This window comes from Pteronotus mesoamericanus, unplaced genomic scaffold (genome assembly GCF_021234165.1).
Source record: "Pteronotus mesoamericanus isolate MK-2021 breed Mesoamerican mustached bat unplaced genomic scaffold, CSHL_Meso_final contig_221, whole genome shotgun sequence".
In the NCBI taxonomy this organism is placed as follows: domain Eukaryota; kingdom Metazoa; phylum Chordata; class Mammalia; order Chiroptera; family Mormoopidae; genus Pteronotus; species Pteronotus mesoamericanus.
Window position 1 is genome coordinate 16021768 of NW_026555092.1, and position 17649 is coordinate 16039416.

Here is a 17649-nt window from a genome sequence, read left to right on the forward strand (position 1 = left end):
AAATAGTATTGGAAGTCCTAGCCATAGTGATCAGGCAAGAAAAAGAAATACAAAGCATCCAACTTGGAAAGGAGGAAGTAAAACTGTAATTGTTTGCAGATAATATGATTGTGTACACAGAAAACCCTGTAGACTCCACAAAAAAACCACTCGACCAACTAAATGAATTTGGCAAACCAGTGGGATACAAAGTCAATATTCAGAAATTGAAGGCATTTTGCACACCGACAATGAAATATCACAATCAGAAATCAGGGAAAAAATCCTATTTGCTATAGCAACAAGAAAAATAAAGTACCTAGGAATAAACTTAACCAAGGAGGTAAAAGACCTGTACTCAGAAAACTACACAACACTAAAGCAAGAGATTAAGGAAGACACAATAAATGGAAGCATATACCACGTTCATGGACTGGAAGAATTAACATTAAAAGAAGTCCATATTATCCAAAGCAATTTATAGATTCAATGCAATCCCTATTAAAATACCAATGACATACATCACAGATATAGAACATTACAAAAATTGATATGGAACCATAAACAACCCTGAATAGCTGCAGCAATTTTGAGAAAGAAGAACAAAATAGGAGGGATCACAATACCTGACATCAAATTATATTACAAGACCACTGTAATCAACAGTCTGGTACTGGCATAAGAACAGACAAATAGATCAGTGGAACAGAATAGAGAGCCCAGAAATAAACCTATGTATGTCCCTATGGTCAATTAATATTCAACAATGGGGGCAAAAGCTTAAAATGGAGTAAAAATAGCCTCTTCAACAAATGGTGTTGAGAGAGCTGGACAGCTACATGTAAAAAATTGAAATTCGATCACCAACTTACACCATACACAAAAATAAACTCAAGATGGATAAAAGACTTCAATATAAGTCATGATACCATAAAAGTCCTAGAGGAGAACATAGGCAAGAAACTCTCAGACACTGCACAAAGCAATATTTTCATCGATATGTCCCCTAGAGCAAGGGACATAAAAGAAAGAATAAACAAATGGCACTTTATCAAAATTGAAGCTTCTGCACAGCTAAAGAAAACATCAGCAAAATGAAAATGGAACCAATTGTATAGGAAAATATATTTGCCAATGATACCTCGGACAAGGATTTGATCTCTAAAATATATAAAGAAATCACATGATTCCACTCCAGGAAGACAAACAATCCAATTAAAAAATAGGCAAAGGACCTGAACAGACATTTCTCCAAGGAGGACATACACAGGGCCCAGAGACATATGAAAAGATGCTCAGCATCACTAGCCATCAGAGAAATGCAAACTAAAACCACAATGAGATACCACTTCACACTGGTCAGAAGGGCCATCAAAACAAATCAACAAACAAGTCCTGGCAATGTTGTGGAGAAAGGAGAACCCTAGTACACCGTTGGTGGGAATGCAGACTGGTGCAGCCACTGTGGAAACAGTTTGGAATTTCCTCAAAAAACTAAAAATGGAACTGCCTTTTGACTCAGCAATTCCACTGCTGGGATTATACCCTAAGGATCCTGAAACACCAATTCAAAAGAACCTATGTACCCCAATGGTCATAGCAGCACAATTTACAATAGCCAAGTGCTGGAAGCAACCTAAGTGCCCATCAATAAATGAGTGGATCAAAAAAAACTATGGTATGTTTATGCAATGGAATACTACACAGCCAAAAGAAAGAGCTATTACCCTTTGCGACAGCATGAATGGAACTGGAGAGCATTGTGCTAAGCAAAATAAGCCAGGTGGTGAAAGACAAATACCATATGATCTCACCTATAAGTGGAACCTAATCAATGAAACAAGCAAGAAAAATATAACCAGCAACATTGAAAGAAAAAACAAACAACAGTAATGAGAGGGAAGGAGGGAGGGGGCTAACTGGGAAAAGAAGGGGAAGGGTCAAATCAAGAAACGTGTATAAAGGATCCATAGACAAAACCAAAGTGGTGAAGGACCGAGGGTGTGAGGAGCAGGGGAAAGTGGTGGCGGGAAAATGTAGACAAATGTATTTGAACAGTAAAAAAAAAGATTCTCTCCTTATCTTTAATCTTGGGTAGTGTAATTATGATGTGCCTTGGTGTGTGCTTCTTTGGTTCCAACTTCTTTGGGATCTCTCTGAGCTTCCTGGACTTCCTGGAAGTCTATTTCCTTTGTCATACTGGGGCAGTTCTCCTTCATTATTTTTTCAAGTAAGTTTTCAACTTCTTTGCTCTTCTTCTTCACTTTCTGGCACCCCTATGATTTGGATGGATGTTGGAACGTTTAAAGTTGTCCCAGAGATTCCTAAACCTCTCCTCATTTTTCTGAATTCTTGTTTCTTCACTCTGTTCTGGTTTAATGTTTATCTCTTCCTTTTGCTCCAAATCATTGATTTGAGTCCTGGTTTCCTTCCCTTCACTGCTGGTTCCCTGTACATATGTATTTTTTTATTTCATTTTGCATAGCCTTGATTTTTTCCTCTATTTTATGACCATACTCAATCGTTTCTGTGAGCATCCTGATTACCAGTGTTTTGAACTGTGCATCTGATAGGTTGGCTATCTCTTCATTGCTTAGTTGTATTTTTTCTGGAGTTTTGACCTGTTCTTTCATTTGGGCCATATTTCTTTGTCTTGGCACACCTGTAACATTATAAGGGGCAGAGCCTTAGGTATTTGCCAAGGCAGGGCAGCCCACTTTGCTACCTTGTTGGGGAGGGGTCGGAGAGGGAACAATGCAATTTGCTCGGCTCTTGGCCAGCTTTCAGTCATTTCCTCCATTACCCACAAGCAAACTGGGCCTTTCTGGTGCTGATTCCTAGATGGGTGGGTTTGTGTACATTCTAGGACTCTGTGGGTCTCTCCAATGAGCTCTCCTGTGAGGCTGGGAGTTTTTCCCGCTGCTGTAACCCCCACAGGTTTTAACAACCAGAGGTTTTGAGGCTTTCTTTTCCTGCACTGGAGCCCTGGGTTGCAAAGTCTGTCTCACTCCCCAGCTGTTCCTCACTATTTACCCACGTGCAAATGTGGGACAGCCTAGACCCCCAGCTGCGGCCTTGCCCGGTCCTCCAGCCATCACCTTGCTGCACGTCCTCTCCACTTGGCTGCCTGTTTCCACCCCTCCTACCAGTCTGGATGAATGTTTCTTCTTTAACTCCTTGCTTGTCAGACTTCCATACAGTTCAATTTTCTGGCAGTTCTGGTTGTTTTTTAAATTGTTGTTGTCCTTCTTTTGGTTGTGTGAGGAGGCAAAGTGTATCTACCTATGCCTTCATCTTGGCCAGAAGTCTTTCTCTCTTTAAAGTGTTGACAGTTTGAGAAAATAACCATTGGATACTAAAGGAAGAGGAATGTACATAACTTCCTAATGTTTAGCTCTGTTTAGCAGCGGTACACATCTTTGTTTATTAGCCTTATCACGTACTGATATAGTCAACATCATCTATGCATTTTGTGGGGCATTTAGTCCTAAGTGGGAAACTCTTAATGACCTCAGATGAGCTCTTAGAACATTCCCCTGCCTCCATGGGACTCAGTGCCAGTATTTTTATGGAAAGAGATGATTATGGCAGGGGTGTTGAGTACAGAGAAACAAATACTGCTCTACTTTGAAGAACTAAGGGCTATAACAATGTAGCATATCTGTCTAATCTAAGAGCTATAATTAAAATTATTGTTTTAAGTAACACAGAATATCTTCAAGGAGGTTAAGATGGAAAAGGTGTTTTTGGAGTGAAGTTGAGGAGAATGTCTACTGTCAAAACTCATAGTGAGTCTTGGGTTGCATTTTTCCCATAGGAGTTTATTCTGGGGCCTTCAGGTGAGAGACCCAACAGCTCCAACCTCATGTTTTGCTTGTCTAAAGATCAGAAAAAGCCTGCTTGCCTCCCATGTACTAAAGATGCTGAGAATTAATTACCTGCTTGAAGCAATGGATAGGCGCTGGGACTGAACATGTTTCTTTTAGGTATTTGTCCCAAGTAAAATGACCTGTAAAGGAAATAGAAATCTCTGTCACAGCCAGCTTCCTAGAAAATGCTTTCAGGATATAATCTACACTAAACATTAGGCTATTTTCAGACTGGTTTGGATTGTAATAAAACTTACCTTTCCTTGTTTAGGCTCAAAGGAATATTAAGGTGAGGAATCAAGGTGACCAGAGTGGCCCATTTTAGATCAATGTTTTTAAATCATGGTCTGAAGATGACCTGAGGTGTTTTTTCATGTTAGTTCCTAAAGTGATCCAAACTTCCAGAGTAAGATATGCCACTGTCTCAGAGAAGTGCCCAGGAAGCTTATGGAAAACAGAGTATGTACAAAATGGATGAGGTGATTCCTTCTGAACAACCTGACTCCTGGGGAGGTCCCTTATTTCTATCAGGTGATAGCATTTAATACCCAATATGGTTGTATCCCTTTTTAGCTCAAAAAATATATATATATATCTGGAAACATTAGGTAAGAGGATTTGAGGGCAGAAAAAGCCAGAATGAGTGAGATTATACATGAATCCTCAGTCTAAAAATTGGTTTTCTCTCATTCATCTCTACCCTAATCCCATCCCTGCCTATGTTGCATTGCTCTGAGGTGCAAAATGACAAAGATCTGGTAATTTAGAGAAAAGTGGGCCCTAGGTAGCATTTATGATGATGGTACCTAAGAATAAATAGGGGGGTGGGTGTCCACAGAGTCTTTTAGCCTGTTGAAGTGGCCTTAGAGCCTCTCAAAGTTTAAGAACCACTGCACCAGGGAAACAATCTTCAAAGTGACACTATTCTGGGGCCAGGGAAAACATTTTAAGGGACAGGCTGTTGAATACATATTTTATTGGATCACAAAAGATTACCAACTTCTTTTTTTAAAATTAATTAATTTATTTTTTCAAATACATTTGCCAAGTTCTTTATTAAAGGTTAAACCAGTTACCAATCTCCCTCTAATACCCACCTAGAGGAGCCCCCATGACGGAGCAGGGAAGATCCCAGAGATGCTCACAAGCTAAAACACTGTAGCAAACCAGCATTTCTTGAAGTTTCCTCTGCAGTGGAGCAGCACAAGGCCACTTTGGGCCATGCAAAAAGCACTAGATGCTGGGAATAAAAATGAGTTACTGAATGATAAAATCTAAATAACTTCAAAGATGATGCCAAGACTACATATTCTATTGACTTTATAACTTCTGCTTTAAAACTGGTCCCTTTCCCACCATCGTTAACCAAGGCAAATAGGTTTGGCCAGAAATCCCAGTCAGTTCTAAGCCATTTCATGAACAGGCCAATGATTAATCATCATGAAGAGACAGTCCATAGGGTAAATGAGATGGATATTTCCTGGACTCAAGATTTAAAGAGTTTATCAGAATTTAATGGAGTTTGCTCTTAGCTGAGATGGCCCTATTGCAAGGACTGAATACATTTCATCACTATTGGCTGTTAGAAAAAGGAAATGTTACAAATTATTCCATTCTTATAAATAAAGGATTAAATCAAATAATAAGTCTTGGATAGCCAGCCACCTGTAACTACTGAACACTTGAAATGTGGCTAGTGTAAATGAGAAAATTAAATTTCATTTAATTTTAAGTAGTTTACATTTAAGTATGTACATATGACTAACAGCTACTGTACTAGGCAATACAGGTCTAGAGGTTTGGTCAGTCCTGAGTAATTGTTTATATTAGGCTGAGTTCTGACTTAAAGCACCCAGGAGACTTTGATTTGAAGAATTATGGCAGGATCAGGGATACCAAAATGATAGGATATTAATCACAGATCAATTATGGTAATCAGTCCTTGTTATACAGGCAAGAAACCTCACATCTGCCACCATTTTGGAAACACCCTAATACCAACTAAATGAAAAGGAATCTTTTAGTTAAAAGCAGTTCACCCACTGTAAGGGTTACCTGGCTTGCACCATGCATAGATTAGTGTTTTTCTTATATCTGACTGCTTAGGCTACCTAAGGCTTAGTCCCATATTATCAAGTAAACTGCAAAGTAAGTTAATTTGTAAGAATATTTGAGCACCTACTGAAATGCCCATAATGGAGACAAATATCATGTCCTCCATATCTCCAAGCATTAAAATAACCAGAAAAGGAACAGGACAGGCAGCAAAGTATATGTCAGAGGTTGGCAAACTCTGTAAAGGACCCGATAGTAAAAATTTTATGCTTTGTGAATCATATAGTCTCTGTCATGAATACTCAACTCTGCAATGTAGCATGAAAATAGCCATAGACAATATGTAAATGAATGGGCATGACTGTGTTTCATTAAAACTTTATAAAAACAGGCAGTGGGCTAGATCTGACCAGCTTGCCAATCCCTGCCTATATCATTGATTCCCAAATGTTGCTTATCATCAGAATGTCCTGAATAATTTTTCTCATTTCTTTATTAAGTAGAGTTCTGGGCCCCATCTTAAGAGGATCTTATTCAATAGGCTCTGAGTGTGGTCTGAGAACCTGTATTTTAAAAGGCTCATCCTGGTTGGTGTGGCTCAGTGGATTGAGTGCCAGCCCGTGAACCAAAAGGTCACCAGTTTTATTCCAAGTGAAAGTACCTGCCTGGGTTGGGGTGTGTGAGAGGCAACCAATTGATGCATCTCTTGCACATCTATGTTTCTCTCCCTCTCTTTCTCCTTCCCCTCCCCTCTCTAAAAATAAATAAATGAAATCTTTAAAAACAACAACAACAACAAAGGCTCATTAGGTAATTATGATTAACACATGTTTCTGTAAATTACTACTAGAGTTGAAAGAATGTGATACTGAGAGTCAGAAGATGTCAGAGTCTTGTTTCTACAAATAACTATCTTGGATAAATTACTTAATCATTCAAAGCATCAGTTTACTCATCTAAAGATGGAGATAATACCTGTTGCACAAGACTGTACCTATACTCATTCAGTCAATAAATACTTATTAAACTTTCAAGTGCAAAAGCACTGTGTTAACTATTAAGGGTACAAGATAGACATGGTTCCTAAGTTCATGGAGCTTGCAGTCTAGACATAAGCAGAGCTAGATAAATAACAGAACAAATAACCTGGTATAATTACAATAAATTTAAGTTTTGCCTTGTGAATGCAGAACAGGGAAATCTGATCCATACTTGGGGTCAAAAATTTTTGAGAAGATTAACATTAACTAATACAATGTTTTAAAATTTACAGAGTGGTTTCAATTATTCATTCAATGCACGTTTCAGTATCCTCCAAATTCTAAGTGTTGGAAAAAGACAGGCGGTACCTGCCCTCATGGAATTCATATTCTGGTGTATGATGAGACACAATTGACACATAAACAAGTAAATAAGGTAGTAAGTGAGAAGAGCTTGAAGGAAATAAAATGTGATGTGACAGAGGGTGGGAATTATCTTAGATGGCAAAATTATGGACAGATGTCCTATGAAGGAAATATTTGAGCTGCAACCTTACAGATGGGAAAAAGCCAGACATCTCATCTGTGTTACTGAATAATACTAATGAAAATGTTTTATAAACTGTAACACACATGACAAAATAATTACATTTATTATTAGGAAATAAAATCCTCCCAAAATATAAAGCACAAGAAATCAACCTAGTTAAATGCACGAATCCCTTTCTCCAATAGTCATTCATTCAACAAATATTTATTGAGCACCTCCTATATGTCAAGCCTGGTTCTAGGCACTAGTGATAGATACATAGCAAAGAACAAAACAGCCAAACTATCTGCCCACACAGAGCTTACATTCTGAAGAGGAAGAGAGGCAATAAATAAACAAATATATATCATTTGGTCCAGAGGATAAAAGAGACACTAGATAATAATTACACAATTTCTGGCCCCTTTCAAGTAAAGAAGTAATGAAACAAAGTAAGAGGAAAGAGAATGCCAAGAATGTGTGTACTAATTTAGGCAGGATGGTCAAGAAAGGAATCTTTATGAGCTGATATGAAAGTTAAGACCTGAAAGATCCCTCCAGTCTCTGCTTCAATGAGAAACTCATTTGTAATTGTTTAATGGTACAAATGGACAGACTTTACCTTTTATGGTCAGCCAAAGTCTGCTTTCTTCTGACCTCTACCCACTGATTCTAGACATACATCTAATATTTCCACACGTGTCCTAAATCCTTCAAATGCTCCTAATTTTACATGGTTATATCAGGCACCTCCACTCATGTTGGCTACTGTTGTGGCCACATTCCTCTACAAGAATTCTATTTCATTCCACCTAAAGTGGGCAACCCATATTCCTAAAAGCAATAAAGACACTCATAGTCTTTAAACCATGAATTCTACACCAAGACTACTGTCTGAAAAGTGTTGCATTGCTTATATGTACTATAATTTATATAACAGTGTTTGTTAAAGAATATTGGTAGTCATTTAAGTGTTTTCTAATTTTTGATGAGCATCTATCATTGTGCACATACCTCTTACCACTTTTAAGATTAACTCCTTAGGGTCAATTCCTAAACAGTGATATTAATGGACAAAGAATATGTACATTTTATATTTTGATACAATATAATTCCTGCCAATAGTACTTAAGACTATGTTTCTCTCCACAACTGTTTTAACCATTTCTATAATTTTGATAAATCTTAGTGAAAAAAACCCAAAATGCTCTTATGCTTTTATTTATAATTCTTTGATTACTAATAAAGTTGAAGATCTTTTTAAGCTTATTAGTCAACTTGTATTTTATTTTTGCCATTTCTCATTGAGTTAGTCTTCTGTTTACTCAGAGATTCTAAGAGTTCTTTGGATATTAATGATATTAGTTTTTTGTCATATATGTTGAAGACTGATAGGATTTGCCATTAAATTTCTCAGTCCTTTTTAAAAATAGTCTCTGGTTTTTATCTCATGCTTTCCTTACTTCAATATTATAAAATATTAACCTATGTTTTCTTCTAGGATTCCTCAGGTTTTATTTTTTTTTCACATTTAAATGTTTCATCTATTTGGAATTTATTTTATGAGACAAATGAAGCCAACATGTAGCTTTCCTTTTCATCTTTATTCAATAAATATGCTTCAACATCATTTATTGAATAAATCTTCTTGCTCACTGATTTAAAATGTCACCTTGATCATATGTTTCTTATATATACTTGGATCTATTTCTGGACTCCATATTCTGTTCTTTTCATTAGTCAGTCTATTACAGCACCAGGAATACTTTGTTTCATACAATTTCAAAACCAATTTAAGTATCTGATAGAGCAAGTCCTTCTAATAAGTCATACCTTCAACCTCATGTTTTCTTGGCACTTTCAAATGATTAATACGTTGTGGCACATCCAGCATGAATAAAAGCCAGTAATTTTAAAATGTCCAAAGCTAACTTTTTGATATACACAATGGCTCAACACTGTCTATAGGCCTTTTAGATCAATAGCTTGATATTTGTTAATGGATCATCTAAAGATAGAACACCAAATTAAAAAAAAAGAATTTCTGACTTCACTTGTCTTCCTAGAACAAATCCATCCATTTCCCTGTCTCCTATAACATCATGTTAACACCTTTATTTTCATTCTCATCATATTATATCATCATAATTATTTATGTAAGGATAGGGGCTATCTTTGATTAATTTTTAAAAATCATCACTGTTTCACACAGTGACTGATACTTAATAGAGGCTAAATAAAAGTTTACTGAATGAAAAGAAGCAAGCAATAGTCCTACTCTTTTCTGGACTAGTAAATTCACACCTGGAATACTTAATTTTGGGAGCAATAGTTTGAGAGGGGTAGAAAAAACCAAAGCCTAAATGGTGACCTAAGTAGTAAAGGGACATAAAAACCATGTCACCTAAGGGCCAGCTGAAAGAACAATAAACATTTAGCATGAATAAGAAATCAAAGCCTTCATCCATCCATCTAACAAATATTTATAGTATGTTCCAAAGCACTTATGGGTGCTGAAGATACAACCATAATTCAAATACTATTCTTGCCCTCATGGAGTTTCAGTCCAGTGAGGGACAGAGCCAAAACAGTCAACTATTATAAACTGTGATAAATGCTATACTTGGAGACAAGGGTACTATATAGGAGGACCTAGAGAATTTGTGAAAGGATTCCCAGAGAAAGTAATCTCTAAGAGTCAGTCAAAGAGAATTTTGTTTTCTTTCTTTTTCTTCAGAAAGAAAGAAAAGCATGTATAAAGGCCCGGAAGTAAGGAAAAGTAGTACTAAAACCTGAATCTTTGGTATGGCTACTGGGTGGAGTTTAAAGAAATAGTTTAGAAAAGAGGTTGTAGATAAAAGCAGTATTTGGGTATCAGAGAGCCTCATACACCACGTTAATAAGAGGAAGCATTGAAGGGCTTGGGGGAGAGTTATTCTGTCTGCAGTGGGAAGATGGATTGGAGGAGGGTAAGGCTGGAGGCAGGAAGACTAGTTAGAAAGCTGTTGTAATAATCTAGGTGTGAGACTATGGTGGTTTGAACCAGGAAACTAAGACTGTCAGTGAGAAGGAAGTCCCTAGAGCTGCTTTCTAATAATTAGAGGCCAGTGAATGAAAAACTGGGTAAAACTACTTGATATGGCTCAAAAAGCTGTAAGTATGACTAACAGAATTTACAAAGAAATGTATATTGACCCAATAATTATCTGTCTAAATATAATGTTAGTTGCCTAAGGAGGCTGGAAGTCCCCAACAACTTTGAGGAGTTCAACACAAAACAATCTGTAAGAAATTCAAAATATCAGATTTTGAAATATGGGCCAAATTATATTATTTTAAGGCCTCTTACAAATTCTGAGGTCCTAAAAATCTACTGAATTTGATTTCAGTTTGATATTTGGGGCTGCTCTTTATGTTTGATGGGCAAAAGGAAATATGTAGGATTAATTTATCAAAGGACATGTCTAGTTGTACTACCTCTACACCCACAAGAAATATACTTTCAAATATTAACATCACTTTATGTACTTTATGTTCACTTGAGAATCTACTTATCACAATTCCCTGTCAACAAAATAGGTTGTTTATAATATGCTTTATGTTGTCACTGAACCATAATTATTATCATTATAAGCAACCAAAACAGCAGCTATCACTGAGTGCCTTCCATGTGCCTGCACCATGTCATATTATGTTCAGGTTCATGTTCATCATAACCTGAAAAGTAGGTTTTATTCCCATTTAAAGATGAGGAGTTAGGCTCAGAAAGATTAAGTAATTTTTCTGAAATACCAAAACTGGTAAGTGGGGAACAGGAATTTGAACTAAGGCCTGTATGATTCTTAGGTCCATGTTTTCTAACACTTTAGAAAGCTTGAGGAAAGTTTTAAAGAATAGTAAAAAGTGATTATCATTTATTGTTTATCAAGTGCCAAGCCCTTTACCTGCATTATTTCGTTTCTTCAGCTCACATTCACAGAATGCTTCACTTCAAAGAATGTCACAAAATTTGACTTAAAGTCTGAGGACACTTGCTGAACAGGATGAAAATAATAATCCTCCAAAGTTGAAAAGTGTTTGAATTTTTAAGATGTTTTCACATCCATTAGCTCATGCAATCTTCTTAACAACCCTGTTAAGTAGGTAGAATGGATGATTATCCCTACTGGACAAGTCAGAAAACTAAGGATTAGAGTCACAAAGTTACTAAGTGGTAGAGTTGGCTTTCAAAGAACCCAGAAGTTCTGGCTCCTAATCTAGTCTAGCAGAAGAACATTATTTACATTATTTTCTTTGTCAGTGGGCAATGAAAGAAATATGTTACTGAAAGAAAAGGTGAAGGAAGCAAATAGACAATAATAATAACAGAGCTAAACACATGAAGTTGTAGTAACAAAAGATATAAAAATACTTAAACAAAAACTGATAAAGCATCAGACTATCAATATTCATGCAACATGTAGAAAAATTTTAAAGAACCCTAGGAAGTTAAGACTGATGTTTATATATGAATCCTGAAAGCTGACTGAGAAATACCAATATTAGTTTTATTTCTCAAATGCTAATCCTTAAGTACACTACACAGGGATGAAAACTAAATGCAATACTAGTCTGACTCTTGATATTTGATATTTTAATATTTTAGTTTTTATTTAGTTAAATAATTTAGAAAATCCTTAGGTTTAATTTCAGCTCAATATCTCTCAAAATTAAAAAAATTATTTTGGGAGAATCCCACCTATTCTGAATTATGGATGAGGAGGGGTTTGTTTTAATTCTACATTTAGTAAATTAAGAAGTTTTTTCCAGTTTGGTTCAGTTTCCATCCTCCTTGTACTCTATGTAATTAAATTCTACCCCTTCCCTTTTTGTTAGCTTGGTCTGTGGCCCCCTGATAAGGAGGGTTTGACAAAGCAACTGAGATGAATTACACGAGCTCATTAGGCAGACAAGTGCACAGGATTCACTAATTTATGCGACAAACACATGGAATTCTTTTCCTACTTATGATATAATCCCTGGTTTAGTAATTCCCCTTATTTAACAGAAATAGAGGAAAAATATCTTACCTAGCTCCAGGAGGTCAGTAGCTTCTATTAAAGAAAAAATGTCACAGCATAAGTCATTATGACAAACGTACCAGAAAGGTGAAAATCTAGGGTGAAACAAGGCCTTGAGAGTTTGTCTAGTCCAATTCTCTCATTTTAAAAGATATTAAGTTCAGTAGTAATAGTTGTGGAAGTATACCATCCAATTCTTCCTAACTCCAAGCCTAAACTCTTAAAAACTATGGAAGTCTAGAGAAGCTATGCAACTGTGCCTAAAGCTATGAAGTTAATTTGGGATTATCTATACTTAGAATCTAAATCTCCTGATTTCCATTTCAAAACAAAGCATATTGCTTCTTACACCTCTGTAAATGACAATTTTTGCTTTTGTTTTAACAGGTGAATCCTTTGTACAAAATTTTTATGGTTAGAGATGTCAAATAAAAGTTTTCCACACTAAATAATATTTTTTCTTACCTTGATGTTGGGATGCAGACTCCGACAGACAACCATATTTGTGTTTTCTAACATCATACCAGTCTGCTTCTGTAGGAAATAAGAAAACAGTCATGTGGAAAGAAAATACAAGATTCAATACCTCTCCAATTTAGCAATATGTATTAATAACATCTGATAAAGTAATCTACTTCTGAGACTATATTCTAAGGAAATAATCTAAAATACAGAAAAAAAGGGTTTATTTTAAAGGCTTCAGGAGTGTTTATAAATAACAAAAAGGGCAGGGGAGAAGGATCTAATGTTCAAAAGAGATGACTGATTAACTTACTGCAATACATTCACTTGACAGTATTTTGTAGCTATTTTACAAAGGCTAAACAACAAAATAAGAAAATGTTTAAGTTATAATGTCAGGTGGTAAAATATGGGATCAAATATTATATTCATGGGGTAATAACAATTATGTAAAAAATGAAAAACAAAGAACACTGTAAGTGCTAAATTGTGCCCCCACCCCAAATTCACACTGAACTCCTCATTCCCTAGTATCTCAAAAGGTGACTATTTGGAGAGAGGGTCTTTAAGCAGGTAATTAACTTAAAATGAGGTCAGTAGGGTGGGCCCTAATCCAATATAACTGGTATCCATATAAGAAGAGAAGCAGTACACAAAGAAAAGGAGACAAAAACTACCTTACAAAGTACTTAATTTTAAAGCATCATCATAAGTTACTCAATGGATTGGATAACTGTCCCATGTCAATTCCTAAATGAACAGAATACAGCTTCTGATAGAATTCCACACATTAAAAAAAGGAGCTAGTCACATAATTTTTCAAAGTATTCTAAGAATAATGGCCATGTTTCAGAGTATATTATGATATGTAGCTACTATTTTTAAATAACTAGTTTTGTTTTACTCCCTTTCCCCAGGCAGTATATTTCATCTATGGTAGTCTATCTCAGTTAATAGTAACAATTCAGAAACCCGAAATCCTCTTCAATTGCCTGCTCTCCCTGGCCCTTCAAATTGACTAGGTTATCAAATTTTATCAGTTCTACCTCTAAAATGATCATCTCCTCTCTTCCAAATCTGAGTTTAAGATTTCATTATCTCTCACCTTGACCAATAAAAACAGTAACTTAATTCCTGTCTGATCTCACTCCTTTCCAATCCATACTTTAGTATTAATTTTCTAAAATACAGATAAGATAAAACTTGTCATTACCTCATTTAAAACTCTTTGAAAGATGAAGCCCTAAACTGTATCCATACATAACATGTCACACAGTTTGATATCTCTGAAATTTTTCCTCTCTTTCTCTATTCGGGAGATTCCTCTTTATTCATCATGGTCAAGGGCAACTGTTACTTTGCAACAGCTTTTGGGTGACATCCTCAAGCACAGTACAGTACCATCTCTACCTTCTATTTCTATGTCTGTCACAGAGCATCAAAGCTAAATATTATTAAGCCAGTCAATATTGCTGGGACTTGGCACACAGCAAGCACTCAAAAAATAAAAAAAGAAAAGTTTGTCTTTTTACCAAACTCAGAAATAGTTATACAATGAGAGAAAAATTATACATATAAAGAAGACAATATTTAAATGCATGCTTTCATTGAAAAATATTTGACATAGAGATTGTACTTAAATACAGACAAGTATAACAAGATACTCAGCCTTCGATTTATAAAAGAGAGAAAAATACATAATGGACAGTGTCATGTTGGACAACTGAAGCTCAGTGTGGCTAAAGCAGAAGGGGATATGATAAGAGAAGTAAAATGTAGTTCATGTCAGTGGATCTATTTCTTACTATATCGGAGGATGCAAATCTACAATAAACAAGAAGACAATGGGCAGAGAAGCAGAGGTGAGGAATGGAGGTGAGAATAAACTCATGGCCTATGGGACCTTGGTTCTAGAGGCCCACTTAAAACCTTGCTTTTCACATGGCTTTGACTGTTCAACTTCCCTAGTGATTTAAAGAATCACAACTATTTCAGATGTAGGGGCAGAAGAAAAGGGTTTATACAAAATATGATTTTAGTGTCAAGCGGAAGAGCAAGCTTGACTTAACATCAAACAAGACAAATCATTCCATCTCAGAAACTATGCTTAAACACAAAGAGATTTTAGCTTTAAAGACTTCTGATAAGGTTCTTGGTTTTCACAAACCTCAAATTTTACTAGAATTTAAACTCTGAATTTATAAGATATTTGTCTATTTAATTCAACTAATACTATTAAAAATATCACTATAAAAATGGTAAAAATGTATACTTTCCAGAAATGGCTATAAGTTTTAAAGACATTTAAGTAAGATAACCTAATACAAAGTGCCTAGCATGGTGCCTAAAACACAGAACAAATTCATTAAATATGTTTTTCTTTCTTTCCTTTCTTAATAATAATCTCTAGTGCAGTTGAACTATTAGAGAAATATTTTAAAGTATTTCCTTTTTTTAAGTATTTAAAAAGCAAAACTTCCACCCTCCCCTCATGACCTTGAAAAATTCATGCTAATGACAAGAATGACATCGTGGCTAACAGAAAAGGATGAGTGACCTAATTAGTAATGAGAAATTCCTTAAATTCAGTCCTTGCCAAGACTTTTAGTCCCTCTAACCTCCAGGACAGGAGGGTAAAAAGATACTTACCACTAGGCTGCATAGTCAATGAACTAAAAACTGGTCAAGGTGTTAAGAAGTTTGGTATTTACTTATCCTTGAATCCATCAATACCTTGCTCTGACCTCTGACAAGACAGTTTCTCTGTATAATTTCTCCATCTGTAAAATGGGGGTGGGAAAGAAAGGGGAACATTTATTACCCTGTAAAGTACTGAGACTTTTAGCTATTAACAAACTAGGCTACATTATAAGAGAAGTAGATATAATTTTTTTGCTTATTAGAACATCTCAGGGTGGGACAGTACCTTATAGTGAGTACCACAAGTTTAATTTAACTAAGCCTCAATATCCAGAGATAAAGATATTTGCCACATTTGGTTTCATTCAAATGTTGAATATATAGTTTCCAATTAACCACATTAAGCCAGAAAAACCAAAAGGCACTAAACATCATTACCATGGTGTTATGAATTGATCTGTGTTCCCACAAAATTCATGTTAAAGTTGTAATCTACAATGTGACAGTGTTGGGAGATAGGACTCTTAAGGAAATAACTAAGGTTAAATGAGGTCATGGGGTGGGCCCTAATCTGACAGGACTGGTATCCTTATCAAAAAAGAAAGAGAGAAAGAGACATCATAAATATCTCTCTCCTCCCCACAAACACATACAGAGAAAAAGGCCAGGTGAGGACACCTGTCTATAAGGGAAGGAGAGATGCCTCACTAGAAACCAACCCCGCTAACACCTTGATCTTGTAATTCCAGCCTTCAGAACTGTGAGAAAATAAGCTTCTGTTATTTCAGCCATCCAGCCAGAGGTATTTTGTCACGGCAGCCCTCCCTGACTAATATTCATGGTCATAGGACAAATGAGGCTATAGTAACTCTCCCAGAGTACTTCATGAAACAGTCATCAGTTTCCAAGTTGCTCTAAAGAAACTTCACTCTTTCTTTTACAAAATAAAAACAAAACAAAATAAAATACTGATCTGGAAGTTAAATTTTATCCTGTTTTGAATCTTAACTCTATTTTTCCTTAAGGACTATTTTTCCTTAAATGCTTTAGGCAAGTAACTTAATTGCATGAGCTTCAGTTTTGTATCAGTACAAAATAGGAATGGTAGCCCTAATGCTACTTGCTTCACTGGGGTGTTGTGAAGAACAAATAAAAAGATGGCCTTTAAAGTGCATAATACAGGTAATACAGATTATTAAAGAAAAATTTGGTGTTTACTACCTTTATCAGAGAGAAAACACAATGTTGTTGCAAAAAAGACATTAGAACCTCCCGTTACTAGTTAGCCCCTAAGGATTCTAATACTCACAATTTGAGTAATCACTATAGGAATATCTGCTACAATTACTTTTACTTTGCTTCTTTTCCCTTTGGCTTCCTCTTACTGTTGACTGGGACCTTTAAGAATTAAGGTAATGTGATCTTAGGGGTCACATTATCTTATATATGTGAAAAGTGCCTATATTTATTTCAAATCACAACAATGACACTAAGGGGCTGGAGTAAGAAGAGTAACCTCAATCTTTCGATGTCCAGAGCCCTGAGACATTAAGAGAATAGTTTCTGGGACATCCTAGAAAATATATCCTCTTTGATTTCTGATAAAAGAGTGCAAGAGCATAGACTAGTAACACCTAGAGCAGTGCTGTTCAATAGAACTTTCAAAGATAATGGAAATGTTCTATATCTCCATTGCCTAATGGGCAGCCACTAGCCACATGTAGCTATGCAGCAGTTGAAATGCATCTAGTGTGACTGAAGAGCTGCACTTTAATTGTATTTTATTTTTATTAACTAGAAACATGTCCAGTAGCTACTCTATCGAACAGTGCAGATCAAGACAGTGTAAAGATTCTAGTATTTCTGGAAACCCTTAAGAGAAAGGTAGTATGCAACAGAAAAGTCTATAAGGCTATGGAAACATCCTTTTGAAATGAGACAAAACAGTCACAATGGGTCATATTTTGAAGCAAGAAATGAACAGAGACAAGAGGGATGGAGGGAGGGGGGACGAGGGAAAAGGAAGGGAAGGGGAGGGTTGGGGAACGTGTAGCAAGGTCTTATGGACAAAACCA

At 35.9% G+C, this 17649-nt stretch overlaps 1 protein-coding gene across 2 annotated transcripts in view; it reads right to left on the reverse strand.

The window, feature by feature from the left end:
* The window catches only part of SCMH1 (Scm polycomb group protein homolog 1), a 143814-nt gene that overhangs the window by 93184 nt on the left and 32981 nt on the right, over window positions 1-17649 (reverse strand). Inside the window, exons 3-8 of one of the 2 annotated variants that reach the window (XM_054572061.1) lie at window positions 15584-15714; window positions 12938-13006; window positions 12482-12505; window positions 11357-11544; window positions 4946-5088; window positions 3918-3988 (exon numbers count right to left, since the gene is read on the reverse strand). In XM_054572061.1, the coding sequence (XP_054428036.1) occupies window positions 3918-3988; window positions 4946-5021 (147 nt within the window). In that variant the 5' untranslated portion in view covers window positions 5022-5088; window positions 11357-11544; window positions 12482-12505; window positions 12938-13006; window positions 15584-15714. Of the gene's footprint in view, window positions 1-3917; window positions 3989-4945; window positions 5089-11356; window positions 11545-12481; window positions 12506-12937; window positions 13007-15583; window positions 15715-17649 lie in introns of those variants that run through there. The other variant, XM_054572062.1, reaches the window with a different exon arrangement.